Raw genomic sequence first — 20,229 nt, 5'->3', positions numbered from 1 at the left:
TGGAGCGCTTACAATATGCAGAACACTGGACTAAGCGCTCGGAAAGTAGTTTGGCAACAGAGAGAGACAATCCCGGCCCACAACGGGCTCACAGTATTTACTGAACGCTTACAGTGTGCAGAACATTCATTCATTCAATAGTATTGATTGAGCGCTTACTATGTGCGGAGCACTGGACTGAGCGCTTGGAATGTACAATTCGGCAACAGTTGGAGATAATCCTGGCCCACAACGTGCTCACAAGGTTTATTGAGCATTTACAGTGTGCAGAACACTGTACTAAGCGCTTGGAAAGTACAGTTCGGCAACAGAGAGAGACAATCCCGGCCCACAACGGGCTCACAGTATTTACTGAGCGCTTACAGTGTGCAGAACATTCATTCATTCAATAGTATTGATTGAGCGCTTACTATGTGCGGAGCACTGGACTGAGCGCTTGGAACGTACAATTCGGCAACAGTTGGAGATAATCCTGGCCCACAACGTGCTCACAAGGTTTATTGAGCATTTACAGTGTGCAGAACACTGTACTAAGCGCTTGGAAAGTACAGTTCGGCAACAGAGAGAGACAATCCCGGCCCACAACGGGCTCACAGTATTTACTGAGCGCTTACAGTGTGCAGAACATTCATTCATTCAATAGTATTGATTGAGCGCTTACTATGTGCGGAGCACTGGACTGAGCGCTTGGAACGTACAATTCGGCAACAGATGGAGATAATCCTGGCCCACAACGCGCTCACAGTGTTTATGGAGCGCTTACAATGTGCAGAGCACTGGATTAAGCGCTCGGAAAGTACAGTTCGGCAACAGAGAGAGACAATCCCGGCCCACAGCGGGCTCACAGTATTTACTGAACGCTTACAGTGTGCAGAACATTCATTCATTCATTCATTCAATAGTATTTATTGAGCGCTTACTATGTGCAGAGCACTGTACTAAGCGCTTGGGATGAACAAGTCGGCAACAGATAGAGACAGTCCCTGCCGTTTGACGGGCTTACAGTCTAATCGGGGGAGACGGACAGACAAGAACAATGGCACTAAACAGCGTCAAGGGGACGCTGGACTAAGAGCAGTATTTACTGAGCACAGTATTTACTGAGCGCTTACAGTGTGCAGAACATTCATTCAACAGCATTTATTGAGCGCTTACTATGTGCAGAGCACTGGACTAAGCGCTTGGAATGTACAATTCGGCAACAGATGGAGACAATCCCGGCCCCCAACAGGCTCACAGTATTTATTGAGCGCTTACAGCGGGCAGAGCTTGGGAGAGGACGCCACAACATTAGCAGACACGTTCCCGGCCCCTAATGCATGGCGTAGCGAATGGAGGCCAGGCCCGGGAGTCAGAAGGTCGTGGGTTCTAATCCCACATCTGTCACTTGTCTCCTGTGTGGCCCTGGGCGTGTCACTTCATTTCTCTATGCCTCAGTTACCTAATCTGTAAAATGGGGGTTAAGACTGTTATTATTATTATCAATCATTGGACGTTTATTGAGCACTTATGGGCAGAGCACTGTACTAAGCGCTTGGGAGAATACAACAGAATTAGTAGACACGTTCCCTGCCCATAACGACGAGCCCTATCAATCCATCAATCAATGGTATTTGTTGAGTGCTTAGTGGGTGCAGAGCACTGTGCTAAGTGCTTGGGCGAGTACAATACAACAGAGTTGGCAGACACATTCCCTGCCCACAACGATCTTCCAGTCTAGAGGGGGAGAACAGAGACGGACAAGCTCCCATCTTCAACCTTGCGGGGGGAAAGAGGGGTGAAACCCATCTGAAATAATCTGATTCTATTATGAAGGGATATTGTGTATTGTCCAAGTGCTTAGTACAGTGTTCTGCACATAGTAAGCACACAATACGATTGAATGAAATATCCATCTGAAATACCCCGTTATTCCACCTACCTGTGGCTCAGAATGAGCCCGGCAGCACCAAAGTAGATTCCCGGGAGGTGGAGCAACTAAAATCTCAGGAATAGCACGAGTAGGGAAAAAAGCCCAGGTCTGGGAGCCATAGGACCTGGATTCTAATCCCGCCTCCACCACCTGCCTGCTGTGCGACCTTGGGCCAGTCTCTTCGCTTCTCAGAGCATCAGTTTCCTCAACTGTAAAATGGGGATTCAATATCTGTTCTCCCTCCTACTTGGACAGTGAGCCCCAGGGGGAACGTCTTTAACAAATACCACTGGAAAAAAAGAGGTCACGGGCTGATGGACTGCGTGGGAGTGGGGCAGTAATAGTAACGTACGTGGTACTTATTGAGCATCCGCTGTGCCTAATGGACTAGGCTAAGCGCTCAGGAAAGAACAACGAAAGCCCAGGACACATTTCCTGCCCCTTGAGAACTGAACTCTTAACAGGGGAAGCATCTCAAAATATTTACAAATAGTGGAACGGGAATAAATAAATAAATGTCCAATTGACTATACATAAGTAAGCAACTGTCGAGGTTCCGGATAAATACCAAAGTGCTACTACTGGGAGTTCATTTGGGAAGGCCTTTGGGCGGAGGTGGGATTGTAGGGGGGATTTTTGAAGGCCTGGTAGATACTTTGGTGTTGGGGGAGGGAAGGTCTAGGGAATGGCTTGAGTAGGGGGGTCGGGGCTGGTGGAGAGCCTTGAAGTCAATGGTAAGGAGTTTCTGTTTGATGTGCAAGCCACCGGGCAATGGTTAGAGGTTTTTGAGAATAATAATGATAATAATAACGATTACTGTGGAATTTGGTAAGCACTTACTTTGTGACAGGCACTGTACTGACCGCTGGGGTAGATATATGGAATTCAGGTTGGACCCAGTCCCTGCCCCACATGAGGCTCCCAATCTTCATCCCCATTTTACAGATGAGGTAACCGAGACACGGAGAAGTTAAGTGACTAGTCCAAGGTCACACAGCAGACAAGTGGCAGAGCTGGAATTAGAACGCAGGTCCTCCTGACTCCCAGACCGGGGCTCTACCCACTAGGCCAGGCTGCTTCTCGAAGAGGTACGGTGTTCTGCACGGAGCGAGCGCTCCATAAATACCATTAATTGATTGAGCGATTGAACGGCGTCTCGGGAAAACGATCCGAAGAGGAGACCAGTTGGGAAGGCGCTAGAGCCGGGTAAACTGAGCAGCTGCCCAGGAGGCTCATGGAATTGAGAGTCCCCAGGATCCCTCAGGTCCAGATCACAGAGGCCAGACGATGATGTCACAGAGGGGTGACCTGTGGGGGACAAAGTGGGGGGCAAGAAGGCTCACGGGGAGGGGTCCAGAGGAGCCCCGGGAGCAGGGACGGAGGACCCAGAGGGGAATGGGGCAGACCCCAGTTCTGCACCAGCCCGAGGACGGGAGCTGAGCGAGCGAGGGCGGCCCGGAGAGCCAAGATGGTGAGGAGGACCTGGCAGAGGAGGAGGAGGCCGAAGAGGGTCGCAGCGCTTTGTGGCCAAGGGGAAGGGACTGGGGAGAGGGAGAGAGGGCCCAGAGAGAGAAGCAAGGGCCGTCAACTCTCCCCATCCCTTCTTACCCTGGTGCTCCCCCTTGCCACCCTGGCGGGGGGCAGGATCAAGAAGCAGCATGACCTAATGGAAAGAGCCCGGGCCTGGGCGCCAGAAGGACCCGGGTTCATTCATTCATTCATTCAATAGTATTTATTGAGCGCTTACTATGTGCAGAGCACTGGACTAAGCGCTTGGAATGTACAAATCGGCAACAGATAGAGACAGTCCCTGCCCTTTGACGGGCTTACAGTCTAATCGGGGGAGACGGGCAGACAAGAACAATGGCTCTGCTACTTAATTATAATAAGAAGAACGGGATTTGTTAAGCACTCACTATGTGCCAGGTACTGGACTACGGGCCGGGGTGAACAAGCAAATCGGGTTGGAGACAGTCTCTGTCCCATGTGGGGCTCACAGTCTCCATCCCCATTTTACAGATGAGGTAACTGAGGCACAGAGAAGTGAAATAACTTTTGCCCACGATCACACAGCGGACGAATGGTAGAGCCGGGATTAGAACGATGACCTTCTGACTTCCCAGGCCCGTGCTCTATCCTCTCCGCCATATTACTTCTCTGCTGGGCAAGTCACTTCATTTCTCTGGGCCTCAGTTCCCTCATCTGTAAAATGGGGATGAAGCCTGGGAGCCTCATTTGGGAGAGGGATCTTGTCCAACCTGATTACCTCGTGTTTAGCCCAGAGCTTAGAAAAGTGCTTGGCACAAATACCATGATTATTGCTTAGTAAAGGGCTTTCAGTGCTTAGTACAGTGTCCGGAACATAGCGCTGAACAAAAGCCATTATTATTATTATCATCATCGTTATCATTATTATTACCCTGAACGGCCACTCCCAACAACCGCTTTATGGGACAGAGATGGAGGCCCCAGGTATTGATGGGAACGGTGAACCTGGGGCACCAGCCTGTGCGGGGAACCCTTCTGCAGAATCGGGGCCGAGTTTCAAGGGGGCAACAGCAGCGGTGACTGGGTAAGGGTCACCACACTCACACCCCCCGCCCTGAATTGTACTGCCCAGGTAAAGCGGAGCTGTTCCCCTTCCAACCCCGAGCCCAGCACTGAAAAGAAGGGTCGCGGGGACCCCATATCCGTGCAACTCTTCCCACCGGAGCTGGTAAGAGCTGGCGGGAAGACGCTCGTATCCATGAGGGACAACAGTGTCGGGGCGGGGGGTGGGCTGGAGGGAAGGGGGAGCCTGAGTCCTGAGACACCCCCAACCCCCGGGGGCTCCCGCAGGTAGAGCACATCGTCTCCTTCCTGCCCGTCCGGGACATCGTCTCCTTGGCCCGTACCTGCCGCTACTTCCGCCAAATCTGCGACGCGGAACGCGTGTGGAGACGGATCTGCCAGCGCCTGGCCCCGCGCCTCCACGAGCAGAGGGCCGGAGGGGCCCGGCCTTGGAAAAGGGCAGCCGTCCTCAACTGTAGGCACCCCCTCTCCCCAACCCACCACCACCCTTCTGGAATCCTCTCTTCAGAAACCTCACACCCCCCCACCCCAACCATGACACCCCGCTCCCCAACCACTCGGTGGTGCTTATTGGTGTGCGGAACGCTGGACTAAGCCATTGGCATAAGCTCGATGCGAGCAAGAAATGGGTCTGTTGTATTGTTGAGTTGAAATAATAATTATAATGGTATTTGATATGGTGCAGTGCCTGGCGCATAGTAAGCACTTAAACACCATTAAAAGAGAAAGAGAGAGAGAACAATAAAATTGACACGATCCCTGTCCTCATTCTTATAAATTCCTATAAACTTCTCTAATTCCTATAAATGTCTTTTGCTCATTTGAAGCTCATGAGAAGTAGCGTGGCTTAGTAGAAAGAGCCCGGGCTGGGGAGTCAAGTCGTGGGTTCTAATCCCAGCTCTGCCACTCATCAGCTGTGTGACTTTGGGCAAGTCACTTAATTTCTCTGGGCCTCAGTTACCTCCTCTGTAAAATGAGGATTAAGACTGTAAGTCTCCTCACACTGCAGACAGGTGGCAGAGCCGGCATTAGAACCCACAGCCTCTGACTCCCAAGCCCGTGCTCTTTCCACTAAGCCATGCTGCTTCTCTTGATGCGACCCCTGCCCTGAAGGAGCTTACAATCTAGTGGAGAAGTTTTCAGTCGTAGCCTCCCTCCCCACAGGCTCCCCGCGGCCCCCCACCCCTGCCCCCCACTTACCCCTGCTGCCTCTGACCGGTCCTTTCCCTGTCTCCCCCAATCCGTGTCTTCCCCCACTGCCTAGACACCAAGGGGCTGTATTTCCAGACGTTCGGGGGCCGCCGCCGAGGCCTCAGTAAGAGCGTGGCCCCGTTCCTGGCCCACGGCTACCGCCGCTTCCTCCCCACCAAGGACCACGTCTTCATCCTCGACTACCTGGGCACCCTCTTCTTCCTCAAGAACGCCTTCGTCTCCTCCACCCTCGGCCACTTCCAGTGGAAGCGGGCGTGCCGCTACATCCTGCTGTGTCGGGGGGCCAAAGACGTGAGCATCTTCTCCCTCCCCCCGCCATCCCTTTAAAGCCCTCAATCCCCTCCTCACCCCCTCCTACCTCATCTCGCCGCTCTCCTCCTCCAACCCGGCCCACAGACTTCGCTCCCCTAATGCCAACCTTCTCACTGCCCCTCCATCTCCTCTATCTCACCACTGACCCCTCACCCACGTCCTTCCTCTGACCTGGAACTCCCTCCCTCCTCATGTCCAACGGACTCCCAGCCCTTCAAAGCCTTATTGAAGGCCCGTCTCCTCTTCCAAGAGGCCTTCCCTGACTAAGCCCTCCTTTCTTTTTCCCCCACTCCCTTCTGCGTCACCCTGAATTGCTCCCTTCATCCATCCCCCAGCTCCCAGCCCCACAGCACTTATGTCTCTGTCATTTATTTATTTCTATTAATGTCCGTCTCCCCCTCTAGACTGCAAGCTCACTGTGGGCAGGGAGTGCATCTGTTATATTGTTCTGTTGTCCTCTCCTAAGCGCTTCGTACAGTGTCCTGCACACAGTAAGCGCTCAATAAATACAACTAACCGACTCCCCACCCCCAGCACCTGGTCCCTCCCCGAGGGTCTCCGGGTTCCCGCTCCTGAGATTCCGTCTTTCCCTGTCTCCCTGCCCGGCCGCAGTTAACCTCAGACCCCCGCAGCGACACGGTGTATCGGAAGTACCTGTACGTGCTGGTGAGCCAGGCCCAGCCGGCCGCGGGCTCGGGGACCGGGGGGCCGCGGAGTCAGCCCTGCGACTGCGTGGAGGTTTATCTTCAGTCCAGCGGCCAGCGGGTCTTCCAGATGACCTTCCACCACTCCATGCGCTTCAAGCAGATCGTGCTGGTGGGACAGGAGGCCCAGCGAGCCCTTCTGCTGCTCTCCGGTAAAGCCTGGGGGAAAAAGGACACCCACCCCCAAAAAATGCTCCTAAATAATAATAATGATGGTATTTGTTGAGGGCTTACCCTGTACCATGTGCTGTACTAAACCCTAGGGTGGATACCAGCAAATCGGGCTGGACACAGTGCCTGTCCCACACAGGGCTCCAAGTCTTATACAGATGAGGTAACTGAGGCCCAGAGAAGTGAAGTGACTTGCCCAAGGTCCTGCAGCAGACACGGGGTAGAGCCGGGATTAGAACCCATGACCCTCGCACTCCCAGGCCCGTGCTCTATCCACGACACCATGCTGCTTCTCTTCCTAAAGCCACTCTCCCACTGCTCCCCATTATTCCTGAGACTCTGAGTCCCCCCTGCCTCCCCCAGTCACTCTCCATCACTTTGGTGAAAGCGGTGTGGCCTAGTGGAAAGAGCCCGGCTCTGGGAGTCAGAGGACCTGGGTTCTAATCCCTGCTCTGCCACTTCCCTTCTGGGTGATCCGGGCAAGTTATTTCGTGTCTCTGGGCCTCGGTTTCCTCATCTCTAAAATGGGGATTCACTACCAGTTCTCCCTACTGGACTGTGAGCCTCATGTGGGACAGGGACAAAGAATGCCTTGTATCTCCCCCGACACTTTGTACGATGCTTGGCATATAGTAAGCGCTTACAGATGTCTCAATTATTATAATTATTGTTATTGCACTGTATAATGGATAAAGCACGGGTCTGGGAGTCAGAAGGTGATGGGCTCTAACCCCGGCTCTACCCCAAATCTGTTGTGTGACCCTGGGTAAGTCACTTCGCCGGGCCTCAGTTCTCTCATCTGTAAAATGGGGGTGGAGACTGTCAGGCCCAAGGGGGACAGCGACTGAGTCCAGCCCGATTTACTTGTATCCACTCCACCTCTTAGTATAGTGCTTGGCACATTAGTGCTTAGCAAATATTATTAATAATAATTTCCTGATCCTGCCCCTCATCCAGGTTTGGGGGCCAGGGGTGGGGAGCAGCAGGTCCCAGGAGCACGGAGGGAGGGGGGTGAGTGGGGGGCTCGCTCCGATGCGGGTGCCCACACTCTCCCCCGACCCCCGCACCCCCAGAGGAAGGCCGGGTGTACAGCCTGATGGTGAACGAGACGCAACTGGACCAGTCGAGGTCCTACACAGTGCAGCTGATGCTCAGAAAGGTGTCTCGCTGCTTGCCCCACCTGAAAGTCGTCCGCATGTCCTCCAATCAGAGCAGCATCCTCTACATAATGGGTACGGAGACCCCAACCCTTCCCCTCCCTCTCCCCGAATCTACTTCCAGTCATTCAATCGTATTTATTAAGCGCTTACTGTGCGCAGAACACTGGACTAAGCTCTTGGGAAAGTACAATACGACAACAGTGACATTCCCTGTCCACAGTGAGAGAGACACAGTTTAGGGGAAAGAGCACCGGCCTCGAAGGCAGAGGATGCGCGTTCTCATCCCGGCCCCGCCCCATGTTTGCTGTGTGACCTTGGGCAAGTCACTTCACTGGGCCTCAGTTACCTCATCTGAAAAATGGGGATTAAGACTGAGCCCCATAGGGGGCAGGGACTGTGACCAGGCTGATTACCTTGTATCTAACCCCAGCGCTTAGAACAGAGCTTGGCACATAGTAAGCACTTATTATGTGAAGGACGGGGAGACCCCGCCCCTTCCCCGAATCTACATCATCCCTGTGAGGGCGACTCAACACATATGATACGGACACCCTGCCCCCTCCTCGAATTAATTACTGACCCCACCCCATCAATCGGGTCCCCATTTCTCCCCATCTATATTACCTCTAAAGCAGACCCCCGGCAGATATAATGGGCAGGGACATGGCAAGGCCCTTCCCCCAATTAATTATTAACAGGGTCCCATCAGGGGGGTCATCCTCCTCGTCCCCCCACCCATCTCCGTCCCCCTCCCCAAGGGAGGCCTGGCCCTGTCTCCCTTCCCAGACTGTCCCCTTCCCCCCTGCCTCATCCCTGCTGAGCCCCCCGCCCCCACCCCTCCCACCGGCTTCCATCCCCCAGACCAAGGGGGCGCGTATTTTGAGGTCCACACGCCGGGCGTTTATCGGGACCTGTTCGGCAGCCTGCACGCCTTTGACCCCCTGGACCAGGAGATGCCCCTGGCCCTGGCCCTGCCTGCTAAGGTACCCGGAGAGGGGAGGGATGGAAGCTCCCCAGCTAAGGGGGGACCTGGATGGGGGAGCTAAGGAGGAGGGGCCCACTTGGAGGGTCTGAGGTGTGGGGGGGAAGGGGGACAGTTAGGAGGATTTGATGGGTGGGGGAGAGGTGACGAAGCTGGGTCTAGACGGGCCAACAGGGGGAAATTCCCTTGGCGGCCCAGGGGTAAGAGACCGGGAAATAGAGGGGTAGGAGGGGGGCTCGGGGAGCCAGGGGCGGGGATGGCGGGGAGGACTGTGCTAAGGTGAGCTGAGGGCATCCGGCGCCCCCACCCCCCACCCCGACGGCAGATCCTGTTCTGTGCTCTGGGCTATAACCACCTGGGCCTGGTGGACGAGTTTGGGAGACTGTTCATGCAAGGCAACAACCGCTACGGACAGCTGGGGACCGGCGACAAGATGGACAGGGGTCAGCCCACCCAGGTCAGGCCGGCCTTTCTGCCCAAGCCCCTCGCCTCTCCACTTCTTTCCCTTCCAGCCCCCACACCACCTCTCCCTCCCTCTCAGCGACTCCCCGTCCCCACAACTGACTCCTCTTCCGCAGCTCTCTCTCCTCCCCAACCTCCCTCCACAACTCTCCCTTTGCTCCAGCTCTTCCTCCACCTCAGATCTCCCTTCTCCTCAACTCTCACCTCCCCAGCTCTCCTTCCTCCCCAGTTCTTCCTCCACCTTAGCTCTCTCTCCTCCCCAGCTCTTCTTCCTCCCCCCCCCAGAGACCCAGCTGGCCTGTGCTGTGTCCCCCCAGGTGTCATCAGTGCAGTGCCCGGTGGCGCTCTGGTGCGGTCTGAACCACTCTCTTGCCTTGAGCCAGGGCTCGGACTTCAGCAAGGAGCTGCTGGGCTGCGGCTGTGGGGCCGGGGGGAGGCTCCCTGGCTGGCCCAAGGGCAGCGCCACCTTCGTCAAGCTGCACGTCAAGGTGTGTTTGTGTGTGAATCTGCCTGTGTGTGTTTGGGCGGGGGGGAGGTGGGGAGGGGCCCAGCTTGTCCGAGACCCCTGACTTGGGGTCAGGATGTCAAGGGATGGGGTGGGTGGGATCAAGGATTTAGCATCGGCCTGGCAGTCAGAAGGTCATAGGTTCTAATCCCGACTCTGTCGCAAAATAATAATAATAATAATGGTACTTAAGCGCTTACTATGTGCCAAGCACTGTTCTAAGCACTGGAGTTATCAGTTTGTCCCACGTGGGGCTCACAGTCTTCATCCCCATTTTACAGATGAGGTAACTGAGGCCCAGGGAAGTTAAGGAACTTGCCCACAGTCACACAGCTGACAAGTGGCAGAGCCAGGATTAGAACCCACAACCTCTGACTCCCAAGCCCGAGCTCTTGCCAGTAAGCCACGCTGCTTCTCACTTGTCTGCTTTCTGACCTCGGGCAGGTCACTTCACTTCTCTGGGCCTCAAACAAAATGTGGATTGAGACTGGGAGCCCCACGTGAGACAGGGACTGGGTCCGACCTGATCGGCTTGTAACCGCTCCAGTGCTTAGTAAAGTGCCAGTCACATAGTAAACACTTGAACAAATACCATCATTATTATTAGTGATAGGGTCATGGTGAGAGAGCCTTAGAGGAAACTCAGGGGGTCAGGAGGTGGGGAGAAGGGGAAGAGGTCAGGGTCCCCTCTCCTGACCCCGACCACCCCCGCGGCCCCTCCTCCTGCCAGGTTCCGCCATGCACTCGGTCACTGTGCTCCAGCCGGGAGTGCCTGTACCTCCTCTCCGGACACGACGTGGAGCACGGCCGGGCCTACAAGAAGCTTCCCGGAGAGGCGGGTGGCGGACCGGCCTCCGAGCCCGGAACCTCTGCGCCCGGAGCCTCCGAGCCCGGGGCCGCCGCGAGGGGCTGCGAGGCCTACCTCAACCAGCTACTGGGCTGCCCGACCCTGCACGCCCGGCTGGACAAGATGAAGGAGATCGTTGGCTGGATGGCCCTCCAGGCCGCTCAAAAGGACTTTTTCTGGGAGGCGCTGGACCTGCTGCAGCGGGCGGCGACCCCCAGAGACCCGCCGCCCCCCGAGGGCTGAGGCCTTCCTCCCCCCAACCCATCCACCCCCACCGAGGCCCACCCGGAGACCCAGGAAAACGCCGGAAGCGAAGGAGCCGGTTACGGGGCGAGAAGCGGGGGAAGGATCCGAGAGTCTTTCTTGCTTTTTTTCTTTGTTTTTGTTTTAAATATGGGGAGGGGGTTCCCAGGACGTGAACCCACATACCCACACGCACCCGCTGCCTTGCACCATGGATGAATAAAGAGAGGCCGCAGGTGGTGAAGCCGGGGTCCCTGGGGAGAAGGGGAAACCTGGGCGGCAGGGGGGCCGGTGCACAGTGAAGCTTGGGTTCTCCTTTTGCCCACCTGGAGAAGGGAAGGGGAGAGAAAAGGAGAGGGGGGGGAGAGAAAAGGAGGGGGGGGGAGAGAAAAGGAGAGGGGGGGGAGAGAAAAGGAGAGGGGGGGGAGAGAAAGGAGAGGGGGGGAGAGAAAGGAGAGGGGGGGAGAGAAAAGGAGAGGGGGGGGGAAGCAACAGGGGGGAGAGAAAAGGAGAGGGGGGGAGAGAAAAGGAGAGGGGGGGGAGAGAAAAGGAGAGGGGGGGAGAGAAAGGAGAGGGGGGGAGAGAAAAGGAGAGGGGGGGGAGAAAAGGAGAGGAGGGGGGAGAGAAAAGGAGAGGGGGGGGAGAGAAAAGAGGGGGGGAGAGAAAAGGAGAGGGGGGGAGAGAAAAGGAGAGGGGGGGAGAGAAAAGGAGGGGGGAGAGAAAAGAGGGGGGGAGAGAAAAGAGAGGGGGGGGAGAGAAAAGGAGAGGGGGGAGAGAAAAGGAGAGGGGGGAGAGAAAAGGAGAGGGGGGGGAGAGAAAAGGAGAGGGGGAGAGAAAAGGAGAGGGGGGAGAGAAAAGAGGGGGGGGAGAGAAAAGGAGGGGGGAGAGAGAAAAGGAGAGGGGGGGGAGAGAAAAGGAGAGGGGGGGAGAGAAAAGGAGAGGGGGGGAGAGAAAAGGAGGGGGGAGAGAAAAGGAGAGGGGGGAGAGAAAAGGAGAGGGGGGAGAGAAAAGGAGAGGGGGGGGAGAGAAAAGGAGAGGGGGGGGAGAGAAAAGGAGATGGGGGGGAGAGAAAAGGAGAGGGGGGGGAGAAAAGGGAGGGGGGGGGGAGGGGAGAGAAAAGGAGAGGGGGGGAGAGAAAAGGAGAGGGGGGAAGAGAAAAGGAGAGGGGGGAAGAGAAAAGGACGAGGGGGGGAAGAGAAAAGGAGAGGGGGAGGAAAGGAGGGGGGGGAGGGAAAGGAGGGGGGGGAGGAAAGGGAGGGGGGGGAGGGAAAGGAGGGGGGGGGAGGGAAAGGAGGGGGGAGGGAAAGGAGGGGGGGGAGGGAAAGGAGGGGGGGGAGGGAAGGATGGGGAATGGGGGGGAGGGAAAGGATGGGGGGGGAGAGAAAGGATGGGGGGGGAGAGAAAGGATGGGGGGGGAGAGAAAGGATGGGGGGGAGGGAAAGGATGGGGGGGGAGGGAAAGGATGGGGGGGGGAGGGAAAGGATGGGGGGGGGGGGAAAGGATGGGGGGGGAGAGAAAGGATGGGGGGGAGGGAAAGGATGGGGGGAGGGAAAGGATGGGGGGGGGGAAAGGATGGGGGGGGAGGAAAGGCATGGGGGGGAGGGAAAGGATGGGGGGGGAGGGAAAGGATGGGGGGGGAGGGAAAGGATGGGGGGGGGAGAAAGGATGGGGGGGGAGGGAAAGGATGGGGGGGGAGAGAAAGGATGGGGGGGGAGAGAAAGGATGGGGGGGGAGAAAGGATGGGGGGGGGGAGAAAGGATGGGGGGGGGAGAAAGGATGGGGGGGAGAGAAAGGATGGGGGGGGAGAAAGGATGGGGGGGGGGAGAAAGGATGGGGGGGAGAGAAAGGATGGGGGGGAGAGAAAGGATGGGGGGGGGAGAGAAAGGATGGGGGGGAAGAGAAAGGATGGGGGGGGAGAAAGGATGGGGGGGGGAGAAAGGATGGGGGGGGGAGAAAGGAGAGAAGGGGAGAGTGGAAGAGAGGGAGAAGTGGGGCAGAGAGGAATGAGGTGAGAGGAGCAGGGGGGTACAGTGGAGTGGAGGGACCGATAGGAGTAGCGGGGCAGAGAGGAGTGGGGGGAAAGGGGGAACAGGGGAGGGGAAGGGAAGGGGGGTGAAGACTGGGGGGGAGGGAGACTGGGAGGAAGAAAGAGAGGGCGAGAAAAAGGCGCGGGGGGGGGGGGCGCGGCGGCCTCTCTCCACTTGCCTCAACTCTTTCCCTCCAACAGCCCCGCAGGCCTGACCCCTTCCCGCGGCCTCCAGGACCTTTAAAGGAGGGGCTGGAGGGTGGTCCCGCCTCGCAGAGGGCAGGCTGCTGCCTTCTGGCCCCGCCCTCCCCCTTTAAAGGGGCCACTCTCCATTCGGGGCCCCGCGGAACCCCCCTCGCCCCCCGCCCGACCCCCCCTCCCCTCCTCTGGGACCACCGCAGAGTAGGACGGGGGTCAGGGGCCAAGGGTCTCCCGGCGGGCGGGGGAGGGGAGGAAGAGGAGGGGCGCGGGGGAGCGGGGAGAGAGGGGTGCAGGAGAACAGGGTCCGCCGCCTGGGGGGCGTCCGGGGAGGGGGACGAGACCCCTGAGGTGGGATGAGTATTGGCCGGTCCCGGACGAGGGAGCGGCGCCCCCCGACCCTTCATCCCTCCATCCCTTCCCCCCCCACCGACCCCATCCTCCCCCCCATCCCCCTCCCCCGCCCCCACGCCCACATAGCGGCATCTGGTAGTCATTACCCTCGCCGGCCGGACTCCTCCTCACCCGCCACGGCCACCGCCGCCGTCCCTGGGACCCCGGCTCCTCTCCGCCCAGCCATGCTGCCCCCCGCCCCCCGGCTCGGACCCCTCATCGCCCTCTTTGCCCTGCTGCTGACCCCGACCCGGGGTCAGGGGGGACCAGGACCCAGCCCCAACTATACCCGGTATGTGTGACACCCCACTTCCCCCCCAACCCGCGACCCCCGACCAAGCTCCTCCCCCTGTTTCCTAAATGGGAGGCCAAAGGCCGCAGCCCCCCTCAGGCTGCCCCGGTCTCCTCGGCTCTCTGGTCCTGCCTCGCTCCTCTTTATCCATTCGGCCTCCCCCTCATTCTGCCTCAGTCTCCCTCTTCTCCATCCTCACATTCCCCCCCACCCCCTGTCCCCCTGAGGGATCCCTCCCCCCGGTTCTCCCTTCCTCTCCCTCACCCCTGCCCCCCACCACTCTGACCCTGGGGCTGACCAGACCCCAGGGACCCCAGACCCCTCACGCCTCCCCACCTGGTGGCTCAGCTTCCTCCTGAGGCGGCGGCACCGGGTGCCCGGGTCCTGTGAGGGAGAGCCAGCGGCCCGCATCTTGGAGGGGAAACGGGGGGATGCCAAGGGATGGGGGTGAGGAAGAGAGGGAGGGTCTGGGCGGTGGGGGTGTGGGGCTGTTAGTCCTGGGTCCCAAGAGGGGAGTGGGCTTAGCAAAACCGAAGGAGGCCTGAAATCTGGGAAGGGGCACGAGGATGGAGGAGGGGTCCACGCTGCACGCCCGAGACCCCGAGGGGACCCTGGCGATAGGGCCGCCGAGGGGGCTCGGAGGGAGGCGGGGGGCTGGACACCTGGGTTCTGTGTGTGGCTGCTCCCTGTTCCCCCACCCCTCCCCCCGGGTGTTCTCGTGGCTCCATCCACATCTGGATCTACTTATCCCATCCCGTCCTCCTGCCTCCTTCCCCACCGCGGTCGCAGCCCGCCCGCCCGCCTCGGGATGGGAGGGCTGGCGGGGAGGCCTAGGGCCGGGGAAGATTCCCAGAATTCCAGCCCGTGTGGGGGCGGCGGAGGAGGGGGGCGGACACTGCGGGAGGAGACGTGGGGGCTGGAGCCTTCTTCGAAGCCCTGGCTCCCGGTGCCCCCCCCCGGCCCCCCGGGCTCACCCTGACCCGCATCCCCCCCGCCCCCCCGCCCCGTCTTCCCGCCTCCAGACCCGTGTTTCTCTGCGGAGGGGACGTCAGCGGGGAATCCGGCTACGTGGCCAGTGAGGGTTTCCCCAACCACTATCCCCCCAGCAAGGAGTGCGTCTGGACCATCACGGTGAGAGGCGGGCCCTCTGGGGAGGGACGAACCGGGAGGAGGGGTCCGCTCGGGAGGACCACCCCACGCCCGGCCTGCCTCCCCTCCCCCAAGACCCACGTCCACGTCCACTCTCTGGAGGCCGGGCCGGAGGGCCGGAGAGGAGGAGCTGTAGGGTTGACTGGGCCTCTTCGGTGACCTCTGACCCCGGCCCATCCCAGGTGCCCGAAGGGCAGGTGGTGGCCCTCTCCTTCCGCGTCTTTGACCTGGAGCTGGACTCCACGTGCCGCTACGACGCCCTGGAGATCTTCGCGGGGGCCGGCACCGGGGGCCAGAGGCTCGGCACTTTCTGCGGCACCTTCCGGCCGGGGCCCGTGGTCGCCACCGGCAACCGGGTGACCCTGCGCATGAGGGCGGACGAGGGGACCGGCGGCCGCGGCTTCCTCATCTGGTACCACGGGCGGGCGGCCCACGGCAATGGTGAGGGGCTCGGAGACAGGATGCTCCTCCCCTCCCCCAGAGGCCCCCCCCACCGCCCCTCTCAGGGACAGAAAGGCTTCCACCTACCCTAGAGACAAGCCCTCCCCTAGACCCCTACCCAGGGACAGGCGCCCAACCCCCTAGGAAGAGGCCTCAGAGACAGCCCCTCCCTCTCCCCCTCCCCACACCGGCGGCCCCCCAGCCCCCCCTCCCCCTCCCACCAACCCCCCCCTCTTCCAGGGCCCCCCCCGGGCGCACGGCGGAAATGGGGCGCGAGCCAGTTCGACCCACGGGTGGACTGGGCGGCCTGGGGTTACTGGGATGGTGAGTAGCGGGGCCTCCCCCCCGCCCCCGGCCCTTCCCCCCTCCCCATCCCTGCCTGCAATCGGGGCTCGACACCAGACCCCAAACCCCGGCCCTGCACGACGCAGGGGGATGGCTGGGTTTCGGGGGAGAAGGGGAGGGAGGGGCGGAGACCCTTCCCGGCATCCTCTCCCGAAACCCAGCCTTAGAGCCCTGATTGGGGTTCCATCCCTCCCACCTCTGGCCAAAGTCCCCCCCACCACCCAAAATGGGGGACTCTCCCCACCCCCTCCCGCTGGAACGTACGGGAGAGCTTTGGCCAGAGTGTGGGGGGACATGGGGCCGCCCCCGGGGGAGGCGGGAAGAGGGGATGGAGGACCCCGGCGGGGGTGGGCAGAGGGACCCCGGGGGAGGGGAGGGACAGGGAGGGGGCCCCTCCCCCCAGTTCCTCAACCCTCCTCACGAGGGGAACTGGGGAGCCCTAGGAGCAGCCCCTAAGCCCCGCAGCGTGGCTTAGTGGAAAGAGCACGGGTTTGGGGAGTCGGGGACATGGGTTCTAATCCCAGCTCCGCCGATTGTCTGCTCTGTGACCTTGGGCAAGCCGCCTAACCTCTCTGTGCCTCAGTTACCTCATCTGGAAAATGGGCATTAAAAACTGTGAGCCCCACTGGGACCATCTGATTACCCTGTATCTATCCAGCGCTATAGAACACTGCTCAGCACATAGTGAGCGTTTAACCAATACCATAATAATAATAATAATTATTATTATTATGCTAACACATACCCTCCCCGGGCCCTTCCCTCCAGGGACCAGGCGCTGAGCTCCCAGAGCCCCCTGACCTTCCCTCTTGTTCCCCTCCCTCCAGAACATCAGGTCTGTGGCGGGCGGTTGGAAAAACCCCAGGACGTTGACCACACCCAAACTGGCCCGAAAGCGACTATCCCCCTGGGGTCAGCTGCTCCTGGCTCATCCGGGCCCCCCAGGACCAGTGTGAGGACAGACACCCGCAGCCCTGCCCTCTCTCCCTCCCCGCCCCTCCTTGAGAAGCAGTTGGCTTAGCGGCAAGAGCCCGGCTCCCGACTCCGCCACTTATCAGTTGTGTGACTTTGGGCAAGTCACTTCACTTCTCCATGCCTCAGTTCCCTCATCTGTAAAATGGGGATGAAGATTGTGAGCCCCACGTGGGACAACCTGATTACCTTGTATCTACCCTAGCGCTTAAACAGTGCTTGGCACAGAGTAAACTCTTAACAAATACCATCCTTATTATTATTATTATTATTATTATTACAAGCTCCCTTCCTCCTTTTGTGGGACGGGGCCCACTGTGACCCCCGGATCCTCCTCTCAGGTGATCTCCCTGACCTTTGGGAAGTTTGACCTGGAGCCGGACAACTACTGTCGCTATGACTACGTGGCCGTCTTCAACGGGGCCCAGAGCGACGATGCGCGGAGACTCGGAAAATTCTGCGGGGACACGGCCCCCGGGTGAGGGCCCGGGCCGGACTTGGGGAAGGGGGCCGAGCGGAGGGACCCCCTGCCATTTGGGTGGGGCGAGGAGAGAGCCGGAGGTCCCGGGGCCTAACCTGGCCCCCGATCCCTACCCCTCTCCAGGTCCATATCCTCAGCCGACAACGAACTTCTGGTCCAGTTCGTGTCCGACCTCAGCGTGACGGCCGACGGCTTCACCGCGTCCTACACCACCCGGCCCCGGGGCAGCGGAGAAGGGGCCGGGGGCTCCAAGACCCCCACCCGCCAGGACCTCCCCACCCCCCCGGACCCACCCAAAGTCAAGCCGAAGGTCAAGCTGCCCCCCAAGCCAAAGGTCCCTCCCGGGGAGAAACCCAAGGCCGGCCCGGCCCAGATCCCCGGTGAGCGCCATGGGGCAGGAAAGGAGGGGAGGGGAAAGGAAGGGAAGGGTCGCCTCCATCACGTGGTGGGGGGGATCTCTTCTCTCCACACAGACTCCCCAGGTGCCTCCTCCCCGTGCCCCAAGCAGTGTCGCAGAACGGGAACTTTACAGGGCAACTTCTGCGCCAGCGACTTTGGTGAGAGATGGCCACATCCGGCCGACCCTGCCCCCTCTCCCCCCGCCCCCTCACCGCATGACTCCCAGGGACCCAAGCGTCTTGTCCCCCCAGCCCCCAGACCCCAGCCCTGTGAGGACCTAGCCACCCTGCCTTCCAATGCTGCAAGGCCTTCCACACAGCCTGGGATGGGGGGGAGGAAACCCAGGCATCCTGCCCCCCAGCCCTGAGGGGGACCCGGGTATCCTGCCCCCCAACCCTGAGGGGGACCCAGGCGTCCTACCCTCCAACCCTGCAAGAATCCAAGTGGGCTTCCACAAAGCCTCATGGGGACCCAGGCACCCTACCGCCCATCCCTGCGGGGACCCAGACATTTCACCCCATCCCTGTGGGAACCCAAGCATCCTGCCCCCCAGCCCCCAGCCCCGCAGGGACCCAGGTCTCCTGCACTCCAGCCTTGCAGGGACCCTTTCTCCCAGCGAAGCCAGGGGCCCTGTCCTCCGGGCCTGTAGGGACACAGGCTTCATGCTCCCCCCATCCCTAACGACCCCTCCCTCTGTCCCTGGCGGCGATAGTGGTGACCGGGACGGTGCAGGCGGTGACCCGAGGAGCCGGCCAGGGGTTCAGCGTCTCGGTTGGGATCAACGGCGCCTACAAGAACCTAGGCCTGACCCTGCCCCCCGACCCCACGGGGACCGTCCTCACCATAACCGTGCCCTGTCGCAACTGCCCCCCGCTCAAGAAAGGTATCGGGGGAGGGGGGTAGGCGTCGGGGTCAACGGGAGTGAGCGGGAAGAGGTGGCAGGGTCGGGGAGGATGTTCCAGGGAAGGGTCTGGGGCCATGAAAATAGGGAAATCAGGGAAAGAAAAGGGGGAGCCTGGGGGTGGGGGGGATGTCATTCATAATAATAATAATAATGGTATTTGTTAAGCACCTTTCATCCATTCATTCAATCGTATTTAGCGAGTGCTTACTGTGCGCCGTGCACTGTAGTAAGCGCTTGGAAAGTATAATTCGGCAACAAATAGAGACAATCCCTACCAATGGGCTCACAGTCTCGAAGCGGGGAGACAGACAACAAAACAAGTGGACAGGCATCAATGGCATCAATATAGAAGAACAGAATTATAGATATATACATGTCAAAAATAAATAGAATAACAAATACATACATATATACACAAGTGCTGTGGGGCGGGGTGTGGGGTAGAGCAGAGGGAGGGAGTCGGGGCGATGGGGGCGGGGAGGAGAAGAGAAAAAAGGGGGCTCAGTCTGGGAAAGCTTCCTGGAGGAGGTGAGCTTTCAGGAGGGCTTCAAAGGGGAGTTCACTGTTCTAAGCGCTGGGGTAGATACAAGATAACCAGGTTGTCCCATGTGGGGCTCACAGTCTTAATCCCCATTTTACAGAGGAGGTAACGGAGGCACAGAGAAATTAAGTGATTTGCCCAAAGCCACACAGCTGACAAGCAGCAGAGCTGAGATTAGAACCCATGTCCTCTGACTCCCAAGCCCGGCCTCTTTCCACTAAGCCACACTGCTTCTCACTCATTCAATCGTATTTATTGAGCACCCACACTGTATTGACCGCTGGACTAAGCACTTGGGAGAGAACAATAGAAGGATAAATGGACACAGTCCCTGTCCAAAACGGGCTTATAGTCTACGGAGGGAAAAGGTGGGGGTGGGGGAAACTGAGGGCAGCTCCTCTCTCTCTAACCCCTCCTTTCCTCCGTCTCCGGCCCCCTTCCCCTTGCAGGGGCCAGTTACCTACTGATGGGGCGTGTGGACGAAGCCGGGGGTCGCCATTCCTGCCTCCGGACAGCTTTGGTGTGGTGCCGCAGCGACCCCCTCAACACCAGATCCTCACCAACCTGGGCCCAGCGGGAATGTCCCCCCACCGGGAGCCTCTTCGAGCCAAGGGCCTGAGCCCCTCCCCAACGCCCCCCATAATAAAACCCTTCCTGACCATGGGCCAAGTGCTGTTCTTTGGGGACAAGGAGGGGAGGGAACGGGGCCCAGGGTGGGAGAGGGAAAGGAGATCTCTTTTAGGGCTGAGCCCCCCTCACCAGTTCTTCCATCATCAAGGTTCCCTCGGGTTTCTTGTCACCTGGCCTTCAATAATAGCACCATTGACCATAATAATTAAGCACTTAATTCCAGTCCTTGTTAAGCACTTACTATGGGCCACGCACTGTTCTAAACGCTAGGGTAGATACAAGTTAATCAGGTTGGACACAAGTCCCGGGCTCACACTCTTAATCCCCATTTTATAGATGAGGTAATGAAGCCCAGAGAAGGGAAGTGATTTGCCCAA

General features: G+C 59.1%; 2 protein-coding genes across 3 annotated transcripts; both read left to right on the top strand.

Moving 5' to 3' along the window:
• Positions 1–3,231: 3,231 nt before the first annotated feature.
• On the top strand, positions 3,232–11,325 carry FBXO24 (F-box protein 24). 2 transcript variants are annotated; one of them, XM_029056316.2, is made up of 10 exons: positions 3,234–3,383; positions 4,533–4,628; positions 4,751–4,937; positions 5,748–5,986; positions 6,620–6,863; positions 7,956–8,114; positions 8,904–9,025; positions 9,350–9,481; positions 9,804–9,974; positions 10,722–11,325. In XM_029056316.2, the coding sequence occupies exons 1-10, from the start codon at positions 3,381–3,383 to the stop codon at positions 11,079–11,081; spliced, it is 1,713 nt and encodes a 570-aa protein (XP_028912149.1). In that variant the 5' UTR covers positions 3,234–3,380; the 3' UTR covers positions 11,082–11,325. The 2 variants fall into 2 exon arrangements, with proteins under 2 accessions (XP_028912150.1, XP_028912149.1); XM_029056317.2 differs by lacking the exon at positions 9,350–9,481 and having other exon boundaries at positions 3,232–3,383.
• A 2,478-nt stretch (positions 11,326–13,803) lies between these two features.
• PCOLCE (procollagen C-endopeptidase enhancer) lies at positions 13,804–19,886 on the top strand. Its single transcript, XM_029056318.2, is given in 10 exon segments — positions 13,804–13,990; positions 15,013–15,121; positions 15,322–15,580; positions 16,753–16,794; positions 16,797–16,873; positions 17,236–17,375; positions 17,502–17,758; positions 17,852–17,935; positions 18,490–18,660; positions 19,672–19,886. Coding segments are annotated over 10 exon segments (1,416 nt in total). The 5' UTR covers positions 13,804–13,883; the 3' UTR covers positions 19,842–19,886.
• Positions 19,887–20,229: the final 343 nt, after the last annotated feature.

Source organism: Ornithorhynchus anatinus, chromosome X5 (assembly GCF_004115215.2).
Source record: "Ornithorhynchus anatinus isolate Pmale09 chromosome X5, mOrnAna1.pri.v4, whole genome shotgun sequence".
NCBI classification, from domain to species: Eukaryota; Metazoa; Chordata; class Mammalia; order Monotremata; family Ornithorhynchidae; genus Ornithorhynchus; species Ornithorhynchus anatinus.
This window is presented reverse-complemented; position numbering and strand designations above follow the sequence as displayed.